At 43.1% G+C, this 19651-nt stretch overlaps 1 protein-coding gene across 1 annotated transcript in view; it reads left to right on the top strand.

The window, feature by feature from the left end:
• LOC124073809 (glutamate receptor ionotropic, NMDA 2B) overlaps positions 1 to 19651 on the top strand; it is a 116315-nt gene that overhangs the window by 29670 nt on the left and 66994 nt on the right. The window contains exon 5 of the mRNA XM_046416325.1: positions 2502 to 3140. Coding sequence (XP_046272281.1) covers positions 2502 to 3140 — 639 coding nt within the window. The remainder of the gene's footprint in view (positions 1 to 2501; positions 3141 to 19651) is intronic.

Below are 19651 nucleotides of genomic sequence, written 5' to 3'. Positions count from 1 at the left end.
CTGTGTCCATCAACTGCGTCTGTACGTGTGCGCATGTAGGCCTATTTTAATTGTTGCCATGGAAACAGAGTGCTGCCAGAGAAGTCCAGATTCAAAGAGGGCATCTCTCTCTCTCTCTCTCTCTCTTTCTCTCTTTTTCTGTCTCCTTTCTTCCTCTCCTCTTTGCTGTCTTTCATCTTTCCTGCATCTCACCAAGGTCTTCCTCGGTTTACACTCCTTTCACACATTGTTCCCATTAAATTACTGGGATAACCTTTCAATCACTGGTAGTGATTTTCACTATTCAGACATACACCAACGCTCAGGAACATTTCCATCTTGTGCCTTTTCACACATGCCATGGCAATCCTGGAATAGATGGGGCAAACCATAGTCCAGTGGGTGGTGGTAATTCAGCACCTATGGGTGCCAGCCAGAATGAAATTTAGTAGAAGAATAAGAAGAAGATGATGATGATGGGGCATGATGATGTGTGTGCTGTAGAAGAGGTCTCTTAAAAAAAAGTTTATTTTATCTGGTACTGGTGTATATATTTAATATTCAACAGGTATAGGTTGTCTCAGTGAGACAAATAATGTAAACATTCAAATATGTCATTAACAAAGTTTTGTGATTTGTTTACTGGCTCCCTTCCGGTTCCTGCAACGTTCTTGCTTTTATTGACAGCACAGACATACCAGCATTTTTCCAGAAATGTTACCAGGTTTGAGGTGGGAAATTGGCGGCACAAATTTCCCTGAATATCAGTCTCTGTTCCCATTCACACCTGACCCCATGCAGGAAATGTTCCTGAACATTTCAGGGACTGTATATATGAAAAGGGCTTCTGCCTCTCTTGTTTCCTCCCACAACTCCTCCTCCCTTCTCTGTCTCCTTGTGCCTCTTATCATCCCTTCCTGATTCCTTCCCTCCCACCTCTCCATCCTTCCTGGAGTGTGGTGTGCAATTGACGATTAACACAGAGACCTGTAATTAGAGCTGACGAGCCTCCAGCAATTAGTTTTCCCTAAAGAAGTTGTTCTGTCATCTTTGCATACATCCCTTTATCCTTCTCTCAATCTCTTTCTTGCTTTTTCCTCCTCTCTGTCATTTCCTGTCTTATTAGCTGTCATCTTCACTGGGTGGCTATTGTTTTGTGTTTTTGTTTTTCTTTGTACCTTCCATCTGCCTTGTTAAAGGCAGTCATGTATGAGATATACACACAATACACCACTCAGAACAAGTTTATGAGCAGCTACACCCCTCACTGTCCTGGGTAAGTCTGCCCACAAAACCCAAGTGAACATCTATTCCCACCGACTGTACACCTACGCCAACTATATGCTGAGAAACTCAAGAGGACACATGCCCCCCTACACACTCTGATGTAAATATACAGAGAACACACATCCTCACAAAGCTTCCTTTTAACACGTCTCCAAATGTGTTGTTGCTTCCCCCAACTCTTTTCTCTTCTACTCCTTTCTCCTCATTGTCTTCCCTGGGTCTCCTCACACTCTTTCTTTTTTATCTTTGCTTTTGTTTTTATTGTGTGCTTTTTTTCACTGGCCCACATGGCCCTTCCTCCCCTCTCCATCCCCATTAATGAAAAGGTCTATAAATAAGCACAGAGAAGAGGGAGTCGCGGAGAGAGTAACGGTCAAGTAGAACGTGGGAGGGAGGTGGACGGATGGAGGGCTAGACAGCGAGTGGAACGCTAAACTAGGCCAACAGGGGTTGAGGGAGGAGATCGGGTATCATATCAAAGTCTTGCCAGTTGCTCCGAGCGTCTGTGCCGTCAATCACCTAATCAATTTTGGCATCAGTCAGTTTGTCTGCGTCTCGGGTTGCTGTGTCACTCATCTCGCTCCAGACAGTTTGTCAGTTAGTTGGGTTTTGGCGTGGAGCCGTCTTTTCCTCCATCTGCCCTTTCTCGCGTTTGCATTCCCTGTACGACTTCCTTTCTCCCTCCCTCGCTCCTCTAACGCCTTCTTCCCTTGTCAAGAAGCCAGCATCTCATCTGGAGGGAGAGTTTATATCCTCCATAATATATACCATAATGCTGCTTCAGAACATTCCACATGAATAATTGATCCGTGTGAGATTATATGTACACTATACTCCATCGTACCATGTATCTGTGTGTGTGTGTGTTTATGTACTATTTATGTGTGCCAAGTGTGACCCCTCCTCTCAACCCTCTTTGAGTCTTTAAAGCCTCGTTTTCCACAAGGTTTCCCCTCTCCTCCTTCACTCCCCCCTCCCCAATGCCCCATTTCTGTGAACTGACATTGATATGCACTGATTCATATGATGCATGTAGCCTCTTGGCAATTCACTTTATTCAATCAATGTTGCATGGTGTGAGGTTAACCTTGATCTCCTTCTTTCTATCTTCCACTTTTCTCTTTTTCTTTATTTTCCCTCTCTTTTTCTCCATTTTTCAAATCTCTGCCCTTTCCTTCTTTTTTCCTCTCTCCGTCTCCTTTTGTTCTTCTCTTCCTCTTTTCCTCTCTCTTCAGGTGTTACTCTACCACTCCTCCACCATGCATCTCTGTGGCTGCCGCAGCCCCTCCCTGCCTCGCGGTCAAGTTGGGGCCGCCTACTCTGCCCCCTTGGTTGCCCAGGAGCAAGAGAGGCGAGTCCGACCCCTGCATCCGCCCCTGCCACCATCGCTCCACTGCCGCACCAGCGCCTCTCTCTGCATCTCCCTCCTTCTCCTGCTGCTCTGCCTTCTCCACCTGCCCCCAGCCTGCCACTCACGGAGAGATAAGGGCGGGGGAGGCGGTGGCGGCCACTACATCCCCATCCCTCAGCCCCCTCCCCACCACCTGGCCCTGCCCAACATCTTGCGCGGCCTCAGCATTGCTGTCGTCCTGGTGGGAAACTCCAGTGAAGTGGCGCTGGCTGGAGCTCGGGAGAAGGAAGACTTCCTCCACATGGCGCCCAACGTGGAGGTGCTGACCATGAATGAGACAGACCCTAAAAGCATCATCAAGAGCATCTGTGATCTAATGACAGAGCACTGGCTGCAGGGCGTGGTGTTCGGGGATGACACCGACCAGGAAGCCATCGCCCAAATCCTTGACTTCATCTCAGCTCAGACCCATATCCCCATCCTCGGAGTCCGTGGGGGCTCCTCCATGATCATGGCTGCCAAGGTAGGAAACTCAGGGTCTTTCTTCATTAAACTCTTTATCAAACAGCACAGGTTATGCAAAAGCAAAAAGTTTCCCATTTACAACAATTGTACGAGGAAGTATGTGTGGGTGGTCTGAGTGTTAAAATATTAAGAGCAGCTCACCTTGGAAACAATGAATGGAAAGCTGTTCAGCACTGCTAAATGTAGGGTCCTGCATTTACCTGTGACTGCTGCCACTGCGCTAAATATTTAATGTTGTTATTAAGAAAAATAACAACTTACAAAATTATGCAAAACCAACTCAACTACTTGCTAACTTGGTAGCGTCACACATGATGCTGCTTCAAGGCCAGTCTCTGAACTCAAAACCTCTGGGTGCCGACGGGCAGGCAGACAGACAGACAGACAGGCAGGCAGGCAGGCAGGCAGGCAGGCAGGCAGGCAGGCAGGCAGGCAGGCAGGCAGGCAGGCAGGGTAAGCTGGGGTGTCTGACTTGAAAGACACACTGCCAACAGTACTGATGCCAGTGACAGGATCAGCTGGAGATTGCACCAGAACAGAGAGCTAGATCTCTGCCTATTTACTAGGCCTTGCCTAATGGGATAAAGCAATCTGCTGCTGCTTTATCTGTGTCCGGTTGGGATCTGGGCTTGGACCCCATTCCACAAAATCAGCTCATTCATTTGGTACTTTGTGTATAAATCCAGCTGTATTAAATAATCACCAGTGAAGAAAAAAAAAACTTAATCCTCCATGCAGCAAAAATGAAGTCTTTATTAAAACACTGACAACATTTGCTTGACACTGTTTGATTTGAGGGAATCATGGAGTCTCAGTCTTATGTTAGCTGTCCTTGTCACCACGCTGTCGTGCGCCTGTTTGTCTGCTGACCCTCTGGTGTCAACAGGTCTTTGCACGAGCAGAGACGTGAGTAGCGATGACATGGCAAGGCCAGCGGCCACCACTGAAACTCTTCTCTCTGTTCTTTCTCATTAGAGCAATAAGAAGAGAAATGGCAGGGAACCGTCCACTCCTATTGGAAACTGTGCTCCTCTAAGCGCACATGCAAAACTGCTATACTACACATACATTTTCGCGCAGCTCATACCTGTACACGTGTTCTCCACTGAGACATCTAAATATCCTGCCCCTGAACTGTGGCCCAACCCCACTACCCCTTTTTTCTAAAAGCATATAAATCTTTTAGAGCAGGCTAAACACCCTCCTGGTGCATAGATGGCTACCTTACATGTGAAAATGTATGTCTTATTTCAAAGATGTGGGTTTTCTGGGGGGAGAAGGGACATGGGAAGCAGTGATAATGATAGTTAGGAAATGTGTGGGTCTGTGTGAGTGTGTGCGTGCAGGGACAGTATCATTCATTAAGCGCGCGTGCCCTAAGTGCACCAGGCAGCAGGAAAGAGCAGTGTTTTGTGACAGAGGTTTAAATGGATTTCCCCAGTCCACAAGCCAGAGTCTGCCTCTCTTGAGAGCTTCCTCCTGGCTGCACCGGGACCCAGGAGAGTAAGGACGGGGCTGCGCTAAGGCTCAGTCTCCAAACGGATTTGTGTCTGCCTAATGGGCTGAGACAATGGAGTGGCGAAAATACGATAGAGAAGGATCAGAGAGAGGAAGACAGAGAGAGAGGGAGAGAGACAGAGTAAGTGGGAAAAGTAGAGAAATTGAGAATGAGGAAGAGATTGGTTAGAAAAAATTCTACTTTGAGTGAAAGCAGGTGGGGGAGGAGAGGGGGGTTTTGTTTGAGTGCCAGATCAGGTAAGGTTCAGATGGGTCCTGTAGAGTTGATGGACAGATGAGGGTAGAGGACAGGGGCTGAGTCAACGGCGTAAGAGGAAACACTACAGACTGAAGGGAAAAGAAGGAGAAATATCTGAAAGTGAGTGAGAGACGCAGAGAGAGATAAAGAGAAAGTAAGGGAAAAGAGGAAACTTTTCTCCCTTACGGACACCAGAGATCGAGAAAAAAGGATATAGAGTAATTGTGGAAGGTAGAATGAAAGGCTGAGTTTATAGGGCTTAAGAAAAATTGTGCTGCAGTATGTTTTTTTACAGTGTGTGAGTGTCTCAAGGAAATGGACTGACAAAGATTGGGAAATAGGGATTGCAATATGAGGTGTTTATCTTACGGCCTCGCTCCATCACACACACAAATACACACACCGATGCGTACGCTGTCAAAACTGAAGGCCAAACGCTGCTATTACAGTTGGCAAGACAGTCCCTCCTTTTTCATTACACATCCGAGGAAGGATGATAACAGGGAACGACACAGAAGGCGGAGAATACAGCATTTTGATTTTTAGGGCAGACTGAAGAGGAAAAGAAATTGGAGGAACTGTACAAGATAATTCCATAAAATATACCCTCTGGAGTGGACTACTATAGCACAGTGTGAAGAGTCAGGTCGAATAAGTATCAGAAGAACATTTTTACGCTCACATATGCATTTACAAGGATTGTTAGTTGGTATTTGTGTTGATGAAACACAAAGCTAGGCATTGCATTATGAGCAAATGGGGGGTACATTCCACCATCCACTCCTGCATTATAAATGTCTCAATCAGCCTTAAGACTCTGTGAGATTTCTGACAAAAGAACAAAACTTTTCTTTTCTCCTCAAGGCGGTGGAGTAAAACTGCAGCAGGAGCTCAGCAATAATGCAGGACTGCAGCTGCCACAGTAGTTGCATCTGTACATAAAAGTCACCAGTGGGAAGTGTACTGTCTCTAGTCACTGTTAGTGCAGAGAAAGAGTGAACTTGGATATAAACTTGAAAGTAAGAAAGTTAAATAGGTGAAGGGATGGAAAGAGGAAGCCAGACAGCCAGCATTAACAAGGAATGAAGAGTAAGGCGGGGGAAGAGGGGAGAGGAGAGAGACTGATGGAGGCAAAGGGCACTCACATCTATATCAATGAATAAGATGAGTGAGGGAGGGTTGGGCGGTAAGTAAGAAGATGAGTGCACTTAGTGCTGGACTGCATGACTGAGAAAGAGAGAGGGGGAAAGACAGAGTGACACAGAGCGTGTGTTCGCAGGGAGTAGAGCAGCAGGTGTATCGCCATCTATCCAGTGTAGCCAATGTTACATGAAAAACAGAAGCTGCCTCTTTGCTCAGGAAATCGCAGCCTAAATGGAGGAGGAATGAAGCAGGAAAGATGGATAGAGTGCAGCTGCGCCCACATCTGTGAAAAGACAAGACAAGATAAAGGAGGCAGAGCAGGAGACGGAGAAGAGAGAGGGAGAGCATCCAAGAGTTTGAGGGCGTGTGTCCTTGTGCATTTGTGTGTGTTTGAATTTGTGTGTGTTGTTACCTAGCCAACATGGCTGCAGTTGCCAGCCTTTTGTCTATGGCAGCTTCCAGCACCACCCTGCTTGTCGTCCGTTTAACAGTGTCTGTTGGACTGCAGCAATCAGTGTGATCTAAAGCTCTGGCTAATGCTTATATTATCAAGACATGGTGAGCCATTTTCATCAGCTTGTCTAGAAGGTATGGCTTTGTAATGGTACAAATAGCTGTAGTTGTCGCCGATCACCCCAGGGCTGCTACATAATACCAACAGCGAGCTAATCTGTAAGTGGAGGCTGCTGGTGCTGTAGATTAGGAGACAGATAACATCCACTTGTGCACGGGATTTAAATGTAAGATAGTCAGCAATTAATGAAAAAAGGAACAGCAGCCAATCCTCATGACCCGAGGGGAGGTATAGTATGATATGAACAGCATTTACACACATGCAAACATATGCAAGCAGACGGCACAGGCATGTTCACACACATATTTCATAAATATGTGGTAAGAATGTGTGTTGCGAGGGCAATTAATGTATGAATATTAAAGAGATAATTGAAGACTTGCTAAACTAGATCCAAGATGAGCTGCTGCATCATCATCACATACACACGTAACATAAACACAAAACATGGGGATGCAGGCATTCACACGCACTCCCACACGCGCAAACAAATCTGTTCCAGGCCATCTTTTGTGTAACTGGCAGCTTTCTCCAGGAACAAAACAGCGGGGTATGATCAATTAACTTTTGTCCAAATAATTCAGGCTTTTCATCGATTTGAATGTGGTCGTTTGCCTGTGGGTGTCCACGCCTTTTGTAAGGAAAGAGGGAAAGGGCAATTTTGTGTTTGAGCGCAACTGTCGCCGTGTGTGTGTGTCTGTGTGTGTGCTAATTCCTCAGAGGAAACAGGCTCAATGATAGTGTAGAATTGGTGCTGAACTGTGTTTAGCGATAATTGTTGTGGAGGATGTGTGTGTGAGTGTGTGTGTGTGTTTGTACAAAGTGAGCCAGGTGAACCGTTTAATCACAGCGCAGGGGTGAATTCAGAGGAGCAATTAATGTCCAAGCCTTATTTTACAAAGAAACATATTCCCCCTGGTTCTCTGAATTTACGTTTAGGGGGAACAGTCCTTTTTTAATTTATAGTCACAGAGTAATCGACTTGTTTAGGCGTCATTTCCTGTTTCATCCAGTGGGTTGAACATAAATGTGCCTGCATTTCTATTCCCAATTAATGTCCTACAGTAGCACCTATTGTTGTAGTAATCACTGAGGTCCTGTACTCTATTAATGTAATGTGCTGTTCATCTTGGCAGCACCGCGTCCTTCCTAAAACATAGACGCAATTAGGAGCATTTGCAAACGATAAGAGAATTAAAAGCGAGTGTTCGTGTGCCTGACGTCTCTCTCAGCGTTTCTCTTTGTTTTTATTTCTCTTCCCATTTTTCCTGCCTGTCTCTCTCTGTTCCCGTCTCTTTCACATCTCTCTCCCCTAATTGTGCAGTTCATTCATGGATTTTGTTGTGTTCAGTGAAGAACAGTAAACCCCTTGTAAGAGCTTTCTGATCTGTCCTTTCATCCTGGATATGTTCTCTGTCTCTCTCTTTTTTTTTTGCTGCTCCTTTTGTCCAGTTTTTTTTTTTTTTTGTCCAGTTTTTTCTCTATTAGTGGTTTTTCTGTCTGTGTGTCTCTAGCATTTTCTCATGTGGCTGTTTTCAATTGTAAAGACCTTACATGGAAATTTCCTTATCTGTAAAATTCTGAAACATTATTAAACACTGGCACAGCCTGACATGTCCAATGTTTTCCTAACTTTAGTGTTCGGCTTTCAGTTTTTAACTTACTTTTTATGCAGCAGTTTTTCAAAATATAGGCTAATGCAGTAGCTCGTGTTTACTACGGTGTAGATTCATGTTGACTGGCAACAGTTCACTAAAACTGGTCAATGATTTGGTTGATTTGGCAGCACCCATGGTTACTGGTGGTAACATTAAGTGTGGTTCAAGTTAAATTCATATGTTCTGTATCTGTGAGGGTCCACTGTGGTCTTTGTGCCACAAATGTCGTCATCCGCCCATGTTGGCGAGCGCCCAAATGTAGATGTGTGTAGGCGTCCACATACAGCCCGGTATGACAGCTGTGCAATCCAGTGGTAGTGTTTTTACAGCCAAGAAAGCAACAGTGTTGACCCATCTTGTCAGTAGCTAATGAATACTAAACCTAACTGATGCTAAATCAAACAACAAAACACACAAAGATAAACCACGAGCTGAAGCTAGTCTGCAACCTAACAACTGTCTAAAGTCACTAACTAACCCTCTAAATACTATAAACACAGAACTAACTATAAAATTACCATTGAAATATCTATGCTCACAGTACAATGAAACAAGTCAGTCCCAACATTAAATTAACGTAATCCGCTCAAACGGCTCCTAACTCTCAATGCTCTGCAAAGTAGCCGTGTTTCAGCCTGTAGAGGGCGGTCACTATGCATATTTATAATACAAAACATAAAATTCAAATGCTTTGCACTAAAATGTCGAGATTTGGATCTGAATCGATCAGAAACACTAGTAAAGATCTATTTAAATTGATTTTCAGCAGAAAAAAGTGGTTTAGGAGTTTAGTCACCTCTTTAATAAAGATCTGATGCATTGCGAAGAGAGTGAACAGAAAGCAGTAAATGTGTCAACAATTACATGCAATTTTGCTAGAGTTCATGCATATGTAATTTCATATCAATGCCTTGCGTGTGAAGTAGCTAAGAAAACTAACTACTAAAACTACTATACTGAGAGGTGATTAAATAGCATAAAAAGCAATTGCTTCAATGGAAATCTTAGGTTCAGAGAGATATATCCAGGTGTCAGAACCTTATGGCTCAGTAATGCCTGCTTTCTTATGAAGGAAATGCCCCACTACTAGTCTCTTCTTACTGTCTCATTGTCCTGGTTTAGAAAATGTGACAACCCACTGTGTGTGTTCCCCTTTTTCTGGAGAAAGAACGATAGAGAGAGGAAGAGGGAGAGAACAAGCAGGATGAGAAGAGGTAGTGAAAAATGTCGAGAGTCCTAAATTTATGTGTCCTATTTTCCAACCCCGTTGGTCTCGATTTACTCCGGCCATTTAGAATGTGGCCATTTTTAAACTCACCCCATAACTTTTTTTTTTTTTCTATACCTCACCCGCCCTGAACTGCTTCACTTTCACTCTTTTCATCTCACATTCCCTTTCTCTCCTCTGCTCTATTGCTTTATATTGTGGACACATTGCTTCCATACACTAAAGTAACGCTGGCAGTTAAAAAGGTTATGTGTGCTTAGAGAGGGCAAGTGGAAGATCCTGAAATAAGACGTGATAACTGGATGTAAGACAATGTTTTCAATGTCCCCTTCTTCGCGGACTGTCTTTCCTTACCCCCTGGTTCGTTCTGTGGAAACTGACAGGAGGCAGACACACAGATTTACACCAGATGTCCAGGTGTGAATCCACCCTGCTCCCCCACCCACTCACTCCCATTTCTCTGTGTGTGTGGTTTTTTTTTCCTCTTGCTCATATGCCAGCTGAGTAGAACAGAATTTACCAGGAGTGCACACTAAACAGCAGCAGATAATCCGTCCGTTAATATCTCACCAGTGTGTTTATCTTTGCCTCCTTATTTTTTTTGTTAACCGTCTCTCTGGTACAGGTGCTGTCTCACTCCCTCCCCTCCCCTCCCGTCTCTCTTCCATCCAGGAGCTTGGCCTCTTTTCCTTCATTCTCACTCTCCGTCCCTCTGGTGCGGGACCAGCCACACATTCTCCTCCATCCCAGCCTTCCACTCACGCCTCTTGACTCCCTCTGGACATGCCCTTACACCCCCAAAACCTCCTCCTCCTTCCCTCCTCCATCGCTCACTACATTGCAAATGCCTCATCCTTCCTCCCATCCCTCCCCTCCCTCTCTTCTCTCCCCTCCTCCCTCCCGCCCTTCCTCCTTTACTTCTCTTCCCTCTCAGCGCAAGTAGTCTAGCCGTCCCTTATCCCACTTCTAGCATCAACACCTCTGGGACCTACAAGCAGCTCCTCCCGTTTCACAGACACCCGCCCTCCCTGCGTAGCCCCTTGTGGACTCTGCACCAACCCTTTGCTGAGACCCTTATTAGCCTTATCTCCACCTGCCTCTGCCCTGATTCAGAGGTGAAGGGGGAATGGACCTCTATCTGTTCAAGAGCTGAGATGAGTCAGTTCTTTTCTATAAAGCATACTGTATATACAGAGAGGAGAGAAGAGGAAAGGAGAGGAGAGATATGGGAAATTTAGGACTTTAGGAATTTAGGACTTGCTCCACTTTGAAGGATCAAAGACATGCTGCCCCAGCCTGCTTAACCCCACCTCTTTAACCTTTAACAGAGCTGTTTATTTGTGTCCAGTTATAGACCACAGTCTCTCACATTCCTGGTGACGATCATCCTATGAAGAAACAGTCACAAATTCAGCCTTTTCAACACCCAGTGTGTCCCTGTGAGAATATAATTGAGCATCTTCACTCACACACGTCGTCACTGTAAGTCACTCTTGATCAGAGTGTCAGTCGAAGGTGAAAGGAGTAGTATTTTACCATCCATAAATTAGTGCCGCATTCATTTTCTGTCATTAGTACAATCTGTGTAAACAAACGAGACCATTACTGACGAGCTTGGCAGGGCCTACTTTGGATTTTATAGTTTGTGCCACTGTGTCAGACTTGGCTGAATTTTGAGGCTGGAACCTAAAGAGGGCTGCTGTTTTTCCAGTGCAGTGAAAGAACATGTTTCTCCACGTCTCTTTAAGAGAAGATTAAGAGCATGCCTTTTATTTCTTTCAGGTAATTATACGAGCATGTCACAACAATTCAGTGATGATGCACTGATTTTAAATGTCATTGCACATTACGTAAATACCAACAATATAAATATCTAATTAGAAGGCTCCACTCCATTTCTTAAAGTTCCTTGCATAAGTATTAATATAGTTAATAAAATATTGAAACAATAGAGTTATTAGCAGTTACTTTATCATGCAACTTAATAAATATTCATGAGCACATTTACTCACTTTTAAGCTATACATCAACATAAGGTTCATGACTATGTGACAGTATGCTAGAGCAAAATCAATCTGCTTTTAAATATGGCACTGAGGGGAGATAGCTGTATACTCACTGAGACCTGAGGTCTGTTTGTTCAGTGTTACTTGGCCCAGAGCTTGCAAAGTCAAGAAGCAGAGTTTGACAAAGGAAGATCACTCCTGGTGAATCACCAGCCTGTCTGGCCTTATCAGCAGGTCTGTCCTCAGAGTCAAAGCATTTTGTTGAAGAACACAGTGTCATGTAAATGAAGGAAGTGAAGTGAAAGAAAATGGTGCAAACAATCAGCCTCTCATAGTTATTACGAAATCACCAGATTTCGATTATTTCAACTAACCGCGATCATTTTGCATTGTTGCAGTTGTTTCCACTTAACAAAAAATGTTGTATTTTCATCAGTATCTCCACATTGTTTTTTCACTGTTTGAGGTTTGACTGGCACTCATTGAATGACGTCATCTCACTGCTCCTCTTTGCTCTGCTGTGGTTTAATGGCACCTTAGTGGAGAATGACTGCTGCAACACTCTTAGTGTTCTTTGCCCGTGAGGAACATGAGTGGCCATGGTTATGAATGACAAGGATACAGCCTGTTTTGGTCCTGGTATACAGTGTTTTTTATTGTGATCATTGTTCCCTCTCATCATCAGTAATGTATATATTTATTATATTTATCTCAGTTTATTTAGTATTTTTCAGCAGTAAGCTTTGCATATGGAAGTTATTTAATATGTCATATCTGCCCTGTGCAGTTTTTGTTCACAAAGCCTAGAAGGAAAACAGAAATGCACTTTTTATTTATATGTTCCAGTGTTCACAGGCAATAAATGGCTCTTCTTCTCCATTAGGTGCATGTGTATTATTGAACTATTATTTAGCTTATACAAGACATCTAAATTGTTAATCTCAATTATATGACTGTTAACTGTCAGCTAAAATGTCATGATTGTGAGAGCCTTAGTAAAAGACACTCCTACACACCACAGTACTGTCAGGTTTTCTGGTGTGAAAAAATTGTGTGCAAAACTCAAGACTACAGAGCCACAACTTTGGTTATAAACCACTGTTGCTGGGTGACAAATATTAACAGAACATTTTTCTGATGTATCACTTAATAGCAAATAAATAGTCACATATAACATAATCAGTAATAATCATAATCATAATTTTGCATTGGTCATTAATTACACCAAACTTTTCACACAAATGTGGCCAGATCATCAATAACTGTTTTTGTTTTTAATTACAATTTGCTTGAATTCATTAATTTGTACAACAGCACTTTGTAAAACAATAATAATAATAATATGATTATGCCATCTAGATCTGATTTTGCCAAAAGTTGATACATTAAAATATTGATGTATGGCTCATTTACCTGTGCAAGCACATGGTTGAATTTCATTTCAAGCACATTCTCCTCATGCTTTATTTTTAATTCAGTCCCATCAGTTTATCTCTCCTTCAGACACCTTTTCTAATGTCATCTTTCTTCCTTTTCGCTGGCTCCCTGTTTGCCCTTGCTTTGTCCATGTTCTGCCTCACCCATGGCCTCCTGTGTCGAGCAACTGTTACAAGCCTCATATCAATGGATGGAAGAGGCCAAAGGAGGGGAAGATGGAGGGCCAAAACAAAATGGGGATTAAAAATAGAAGGGAGGGAGGGAAAGGAAGACAGAGAAAAGTATGTAGCTGGGATGTGGAAGAAGTAAGGGATGAACAAAGACTACAATGTGCTCTGCTCAATTACTCACCAGTGTTGTGCCAGGCTGGCCCTTGTCAGAGCCACATGCTGTGACACACACACACACACACACACACAGCAGCCTATACATCAGGCCAGGATGTTCAGATGTGTTCCTGCTGACCTGCAGAATAAAAACTGTCTGTGCTGAGTATGCTCACACACACACACACACACACACACTTGCAGATGCTGACATAAACTGCCTCCATGTACATGTTCACAGACATGAAAAATATATACTGTATGTATAACTTAAATGTGAGGGCATCGACAAACACACATAATGGTGCATATTCCAGGTGACAAACTGATCTATTTAAGTGTCAGAGGTTGTTTTCAACTGAGCTGACCCTTAGTGCACAAGGTTTTCACCCTGGGATGGATGTCAGGTGGGAACATGCGCCAGTGATCCACCATCTCACTCGTGACACCCTGTGTGTGCATCACCCCACACAGCTGGACATGTGAGACAGACACAGGAGCAAACACACTTTATCTGTGTTTTTTTTTTCTTGTTGCAGTTTGTTTTACAATTCCCCATGGAGCATTATTTTGGAATTAGCATAATTTATCCACACTTTTTAGTTACAAATAAAATTGCCCTTTGTGTCTCAAAGACTTTCGGGTTTTTTTTTTTTTTTTTTTTTTTTTACAGTTCACTTTATTCAGATTCCAAGAATATTACATTTGTCTTTAGTAAATCCAGAGCCCTGTGTTTATAGATTCATTGCCACAAAAGCATTCCTTGTGTTGAAAAAAAAAACAAGAAACACAGAAAAGATCTTTTTGCTCAACCCCATTCTGTCTCGTTGCATCTCTCCCTCTCTATTTTTTATCTCAACTGCTCTGGCGCGCTCCCTCTCCTCTCCCTCTCTTTCTCACGTCATGTGAGTTGAGGCGAGGCGAGCTCCTGTGTGTGTGATGAATGTAAATGTTGCCCCTCCCATCCCTTGTTCTCCTAAATTACAGCAAACACCACCTCCTCTTTAGTCTTCACGCCCTCTGTCTGTCTGCGTTTACCCACAACTCTGCAGTTCGTCCTCGCACGTCGACCGGTGGGCACTGTGCCCAGCCTTCAACATCCATATAAACACAGTTAGAGATACAGTACACAGACGTATGAGTCAGACGTGACAAACAGACAATACTGCGAGACGAAAAATACACCTCCAGCATCTATGATGTTTCTCTGTGTGGATACTTTGAGTACAGTATGAGGGCCTAGAGTGCCAACGCAGCCTGAACACACTTGGCTCGTTATCCTCATCCATCCAGGATTTTAGATTTATGTGTTTGAATATATTTACTGAACATCAGGAGTTACACTATATGGACAAAAGTATTGGGATACCTACCTTTAAACCAACAGGGACTCTGAGGACATCACATTCTAAATACACTAACAGCTTTGCAGCTATCACAGCTTCCACTCTTATGGAAAGGCTTTCCACAAGATTTTGCAGTGTTTCTGTGGGCACGTTTGCCCATTCTTACAGTAGAGCATTTGTGAGGTCAGGTACTGATTTTGGACAATATGGTCTGGCACACAATCTCCATTCCAGTTCACCTCAAAGGTGTTGGATGGGTTTGAGGTCAGGGCTCTGTGTGGGTCAGTCAGGTCTTTCCACACCAAACTCATCCAGCCATGTCTGTATGGACTTTGTGCACTGGGCCACAGTCATGCTGGAATAGAAAAGGACCTTCCCCAAACTGTTACCACAAAGTTGGAAGCATAACAATGTCCAAGATGTCTTGAAGCATTAAGATTTCCCTCCACTGGAAGTCAGGGGCCGAGCCCAACCCATGAAAAACATGGCCATAAGATATGAGAGGCCATGAGATAATTAAATAAGACAAACTAGTCCAGTAGGTTAGTTATTACTGAATATCTAAAAAGAGGTTCCACCAGTCATTTGTACTAAACTAACAAAACTCCAGAGAATGCAAAGAGATACTGACATACATGAGTGAGTTGACAGCATCCTGCAGTCTATTCAGTGATGTAAAACCAAATCAGAAAAATGAAGCATGTGATGTTTTCTGCAGTGGGCAGCACACAACACAGCTTTAAGGAATTCGACAATGTTGGCAGCCCTGTGTGTGCTTAAAGGTACAGAATGAACCAAGAGTCCCATACACTGAATGTACTGGGCTCAGCATTCCCATCTTTATCATTTATTATTGACTTTATCTGTGGTCAAATGATTTAAATCCCACTGCGAAGATCTGTGAAGTAAGGCTCATAGGCTCAGAGGTTGATATGAATGTCATTATGGTGCTAGGAGTAGAATCAGCAGATCCCCAAATTATCTGAGTTTATCCTTAGGGGAACATGAGTTCATGTTTCAGATTGCATGGTAATCTATCCAATAATTGAAGTCAGTCATTCACTAGACACCACGAATGGAAACAGACGGGGGAAGTCAGAGGATTTAGAAAGTCACTAGGACTCATCATCTGGGAACCAAGAATGTCTATACAAAAATTTTGGCCGGTCTTTGCAGATGCTAACATATTTCACAGGATAAGTGTAAACTTGTTCCTGCTGGTGGCACTAAATCAAAAGCTGTGGGATCACCAAGGCCATTAAGAGCTACCCTCTGTACCAAATTTCATGGCAATACAACTGAACTTTATTTATATAGCATCTGTCATTACAAAGCATGCAGAATCAAGTGCTTCACATGGAAAAATTGAAACAACACAGGAAAAAATATCCATTAAATATTTGTTGAGATATTTAAGTCTGGACCAAAGTGGTGGGCTGACCAGTTGACCCTGCCATCCCTATAGCACGGTTAAAGGAAGTTAACAATTCTGTTAATTTAAATCTTATGTGTACATCTTCCCATTATCTTGACCATATCATCAGTCATCATCATAATCATCATCATTATTATCATAAATAAAACAACCCTGTATTTGGTCCCTGTCACATCAGCCCTGTGTCAGGCACTTGTTTGGTAGACTGGAGTCTTGGCTGGCCTGTTCTCTGCTGAAGACTGATTTACATTAGCAAAGTCAAACAGGCTTAATAGACTTTTATTGGCATGAGGTGGCTGGGTGCTGAGGGGGGGCTTTTAAACAATGCAGTATGCTAACAAACAGAACACTGTGTACTAGGACAGCAACTAACACAACAGCAACAACAAAACACCCAGTCCATAAGCCTGCTTCAATGAATTCATTTGCCTTATTAAAAAATCTTATTTTTACATATTAAACTAAACTCTACAGGTGTTTTTGAAACAACAGGAAAAATGGCAACTCAGGCTATAAACCATTTTGTGGTGTTCATGTTAGCACATTGTCAACTTTGCCACAGAGGCACAGCTGATAATGTTGCAGCACAGTGTTTGTATAGTTCCTCCAACTTATGCCAAGGTTATTTTGTGAGATAAGAACGTGGAAGTAATAGTCCAGAGCTGTGTTTTATTCTCACCCTGTTCTGGATACAGGCCAGTTGATAGTAGCACCTACCCACAGCATGCTGTGCGTCACATTCAATCAAGTAGATTCTGCAACACACTGTAGCTGAACTTTTATCTTCGTTATGTGATGCCAGCAACAAAGATAAGTACCTGAGAAAAGAGAACCAAATTTGTGTCCCCTTGTATGATTAGATCTTGCGCTGTGTTCAGCATGATTTATGTGACCACACAAAGCAAATACTGACTATATACTGTTTGTCTGATTTCATCCTCTCATGTGGAAGGGCCATTATCTTCCTGAAATTTGGTAACATAATGAAAGAAATTGCACAACAGCCATAGAGGCATATACCCTGGCTGTAATGTGTCCAGGTAGAGCGATCATTGGCCCAAATGACTCCCTCAAGATGGCTGTCTGTACATAATAGGTTCACCACCAAGTTCCACAGCTGGCAGTAAACCCTGAACCTTGTTTTCAGGAATCAAATGCAGAAAAGTACAAATGCACAAGCCGGTATTGTACTGCATTCAAGGAATTTTAATAATTGGATGGATGTTTGTTTAAACCCATTGTGTCTGTGTCTGTCAAAGCTAATGGCCACGGGTCTGCAGTGGACTGTTGCTGTCCATCTGTTAGCCTCCATTTCAGTAAATGTCTCAGTTTGGTAATTTGTCAAACTTTACATGAGCTCTAACATTGGTGTTTGCTTTGAGGCTATTTTTGTGGCTGTAATTTTGGAACTTTGTTGGTTGAATCACGTTGCTTTCAAAGTAACGTGATTCAACCAACAAAGTTTGATATTGTATATCAAAACATTGATTGTCAGACTTGTTTTTAAGCTTGCCCAGCTAACCTGACTTTCTGTTTGGGATTTGATTTCTCTTTGCTAGTATTCTTTTCAACCTGGTGTTTCTGGATATTGGAGTTTAGTTGAAATGCTAATGAACACTCCTACCCCAATAGCATTTGAAAAGTGAAATCATTAATATGGGCATCAGTTTTAAATTTCAGATTTTAGGAAGAGAGCTAAGCTGAGAAGAGAGAGTTGTGGCAGTATTTGATCCAAGGTTAGCAGAGGGACACACAAAAGCTTCAGGGGTGGCCGACTTATCCACTCAGCTATCTCTCGGCACAAGCATCACTTGTCTCTGTGTCACGCCCTGCGGGAGTTTCTGTTATCGAGGAGACCACTCGCCCATATCTCTTTTTGCACTACATTATTTTCAAAATAATTTCTCCCACACATCTTCTGTATGGAACCATCAACAGCATCAACAGAATTGTTTGTGCTGTTGATGGATAGAGTCATGAAACATGCAGTTGACACAGAAACACACCTAAAACCCACACCTCACCCTTGAACGCACGTACACACACGGCACACGCATCAGGGCGCGCTGTCTTCAAACACATCAGCTCCTCATGCATAAACCTACTTTTGTATACACAGTTCATTTAGTAACAGAGATGCACCTGACCCAAATGGTTGTGAACAGCTTTGCTGCTCTCCAGTTCTATATGTGAACGACAGTCTGTTCCTGTATGGAGAGGAAAAACATCTCCAGTGCCCCAGAGCAATGCAGAGGATTGGGAATGTGCTGCCTCCTACACTGGTATCAGGATTCTCAGTATCAGAAGCCTGATCACATTAAACCCTCCGCAGATGGCCTCATAGCATCATCCCACAAGAGAGTCACAGTGTGCTCTGCTCATAAAGTTCAAGCACATCCTCACAAGTAATTCAACCACTTTTCCATCACATGGTTGGAGGGCATAGGATTAAATCTAAACGCAATAGCAAGGTAAGATTTACAGTTCAGGATTTCATTTCAAAATGCTTTAGTAACCTATAGTAACCCTCTCATGTTTTGTTTTCGTCCCATTACCTTAAAAGCCAGTTCTTTTCAGTGTAATTTTGGAATGAAACCATTTTAAACATTTCTCTCTTTTTTAATCCCTTTTGGCAATAAGGAACATAACAAATCACGTTTTATTTTGAGATGAAATTTCAGCGACAAGCAGTAGGTTATGAACAAGCTCTGTTTGGCTACTCGGCCCTGCAGTGGAAACTAGGTTATTGTCTCTGATGCCCTGGAGCAAAGCAGAGAGTGTGCAACATGCCTGCTGCCTATAGTAATATCAACAAGCTGTCTAGTATCAGGACTTAGAGACAGTAATTGTGCACACTGCACATTTTGAGCAGGTCATATTGCAGCATTACACCACAAAGGTTTTTTAATTTAGATGACATAGTAATATGATGTCCTGGCTTGTATATATTAACATTCAGTAATATGAATTTTTGCATAGACAACAGTTACAAAGGGATTTTCACTGCTCTTAGCTCTGTGCAGCTTTGCTCTGCCAGACCTATCAAGATACTGCTGAGCATCGCTGAGTGGATGCAAAGGGTCAGCGTGCCTTCTGTGTAACAAACTATCTACATGTCTTCTGAATACTAAAGAAAAATGTTTTCTGGCTGATTCTTATTCACTCCTTTCTCTGTCAAATGTGAATATTGGTTACTTCTGCAGTCTTGGTGTTGCTGCTGTGACCTTCACACTCCTTCCTGTTGTCTACTTTAATTTAATCTCCTCCCCTTGTGGATGTTTTTGCGCATTTCCTTTTGAAAAGAGCAGCAGCTGACTCTTTGAATGTAAATGTGCTCATAGGGTCAGCAGTACAAAGTGCGTATCAAAGTGTTAACATCCATTCAGCATGTTGCTCCCAACGAGGGCATGGTGCAGAGGGCATCGGCAGAATGCGGACGTGCTCCTCGTTGCCCCGCGGCACGATGGGGCCTCGCCGCTTAGCTCAAAGCGTGAAACGATTTGACACTCGTATTATATAGGAACCAGGGCAGGATTAATCGCAGGTGTGAGACGGATTAGAATATGTCTGTATTGGTTTGAGTTCCTGTGTAGGCAGTGG

This window comes from Scatophagus argus, chromosome 16, assembly GCF_020382885.2.
Source record: "Scatophagus argus isolate fScaArg1 chromosome 16, fScaArg1.pri, whole genome shotgun sequence".
NCBI classification, from domain to species: Eukaryota; Metazoa; Chordata; class Actinopteri; family Scatophagidae; genus Scatophagus; species Scatophagus argus.
Note: the sequence above shows the minus strand (reverse complement) of the source record. Positions and strands in the feature narration are given on the sequence as shown.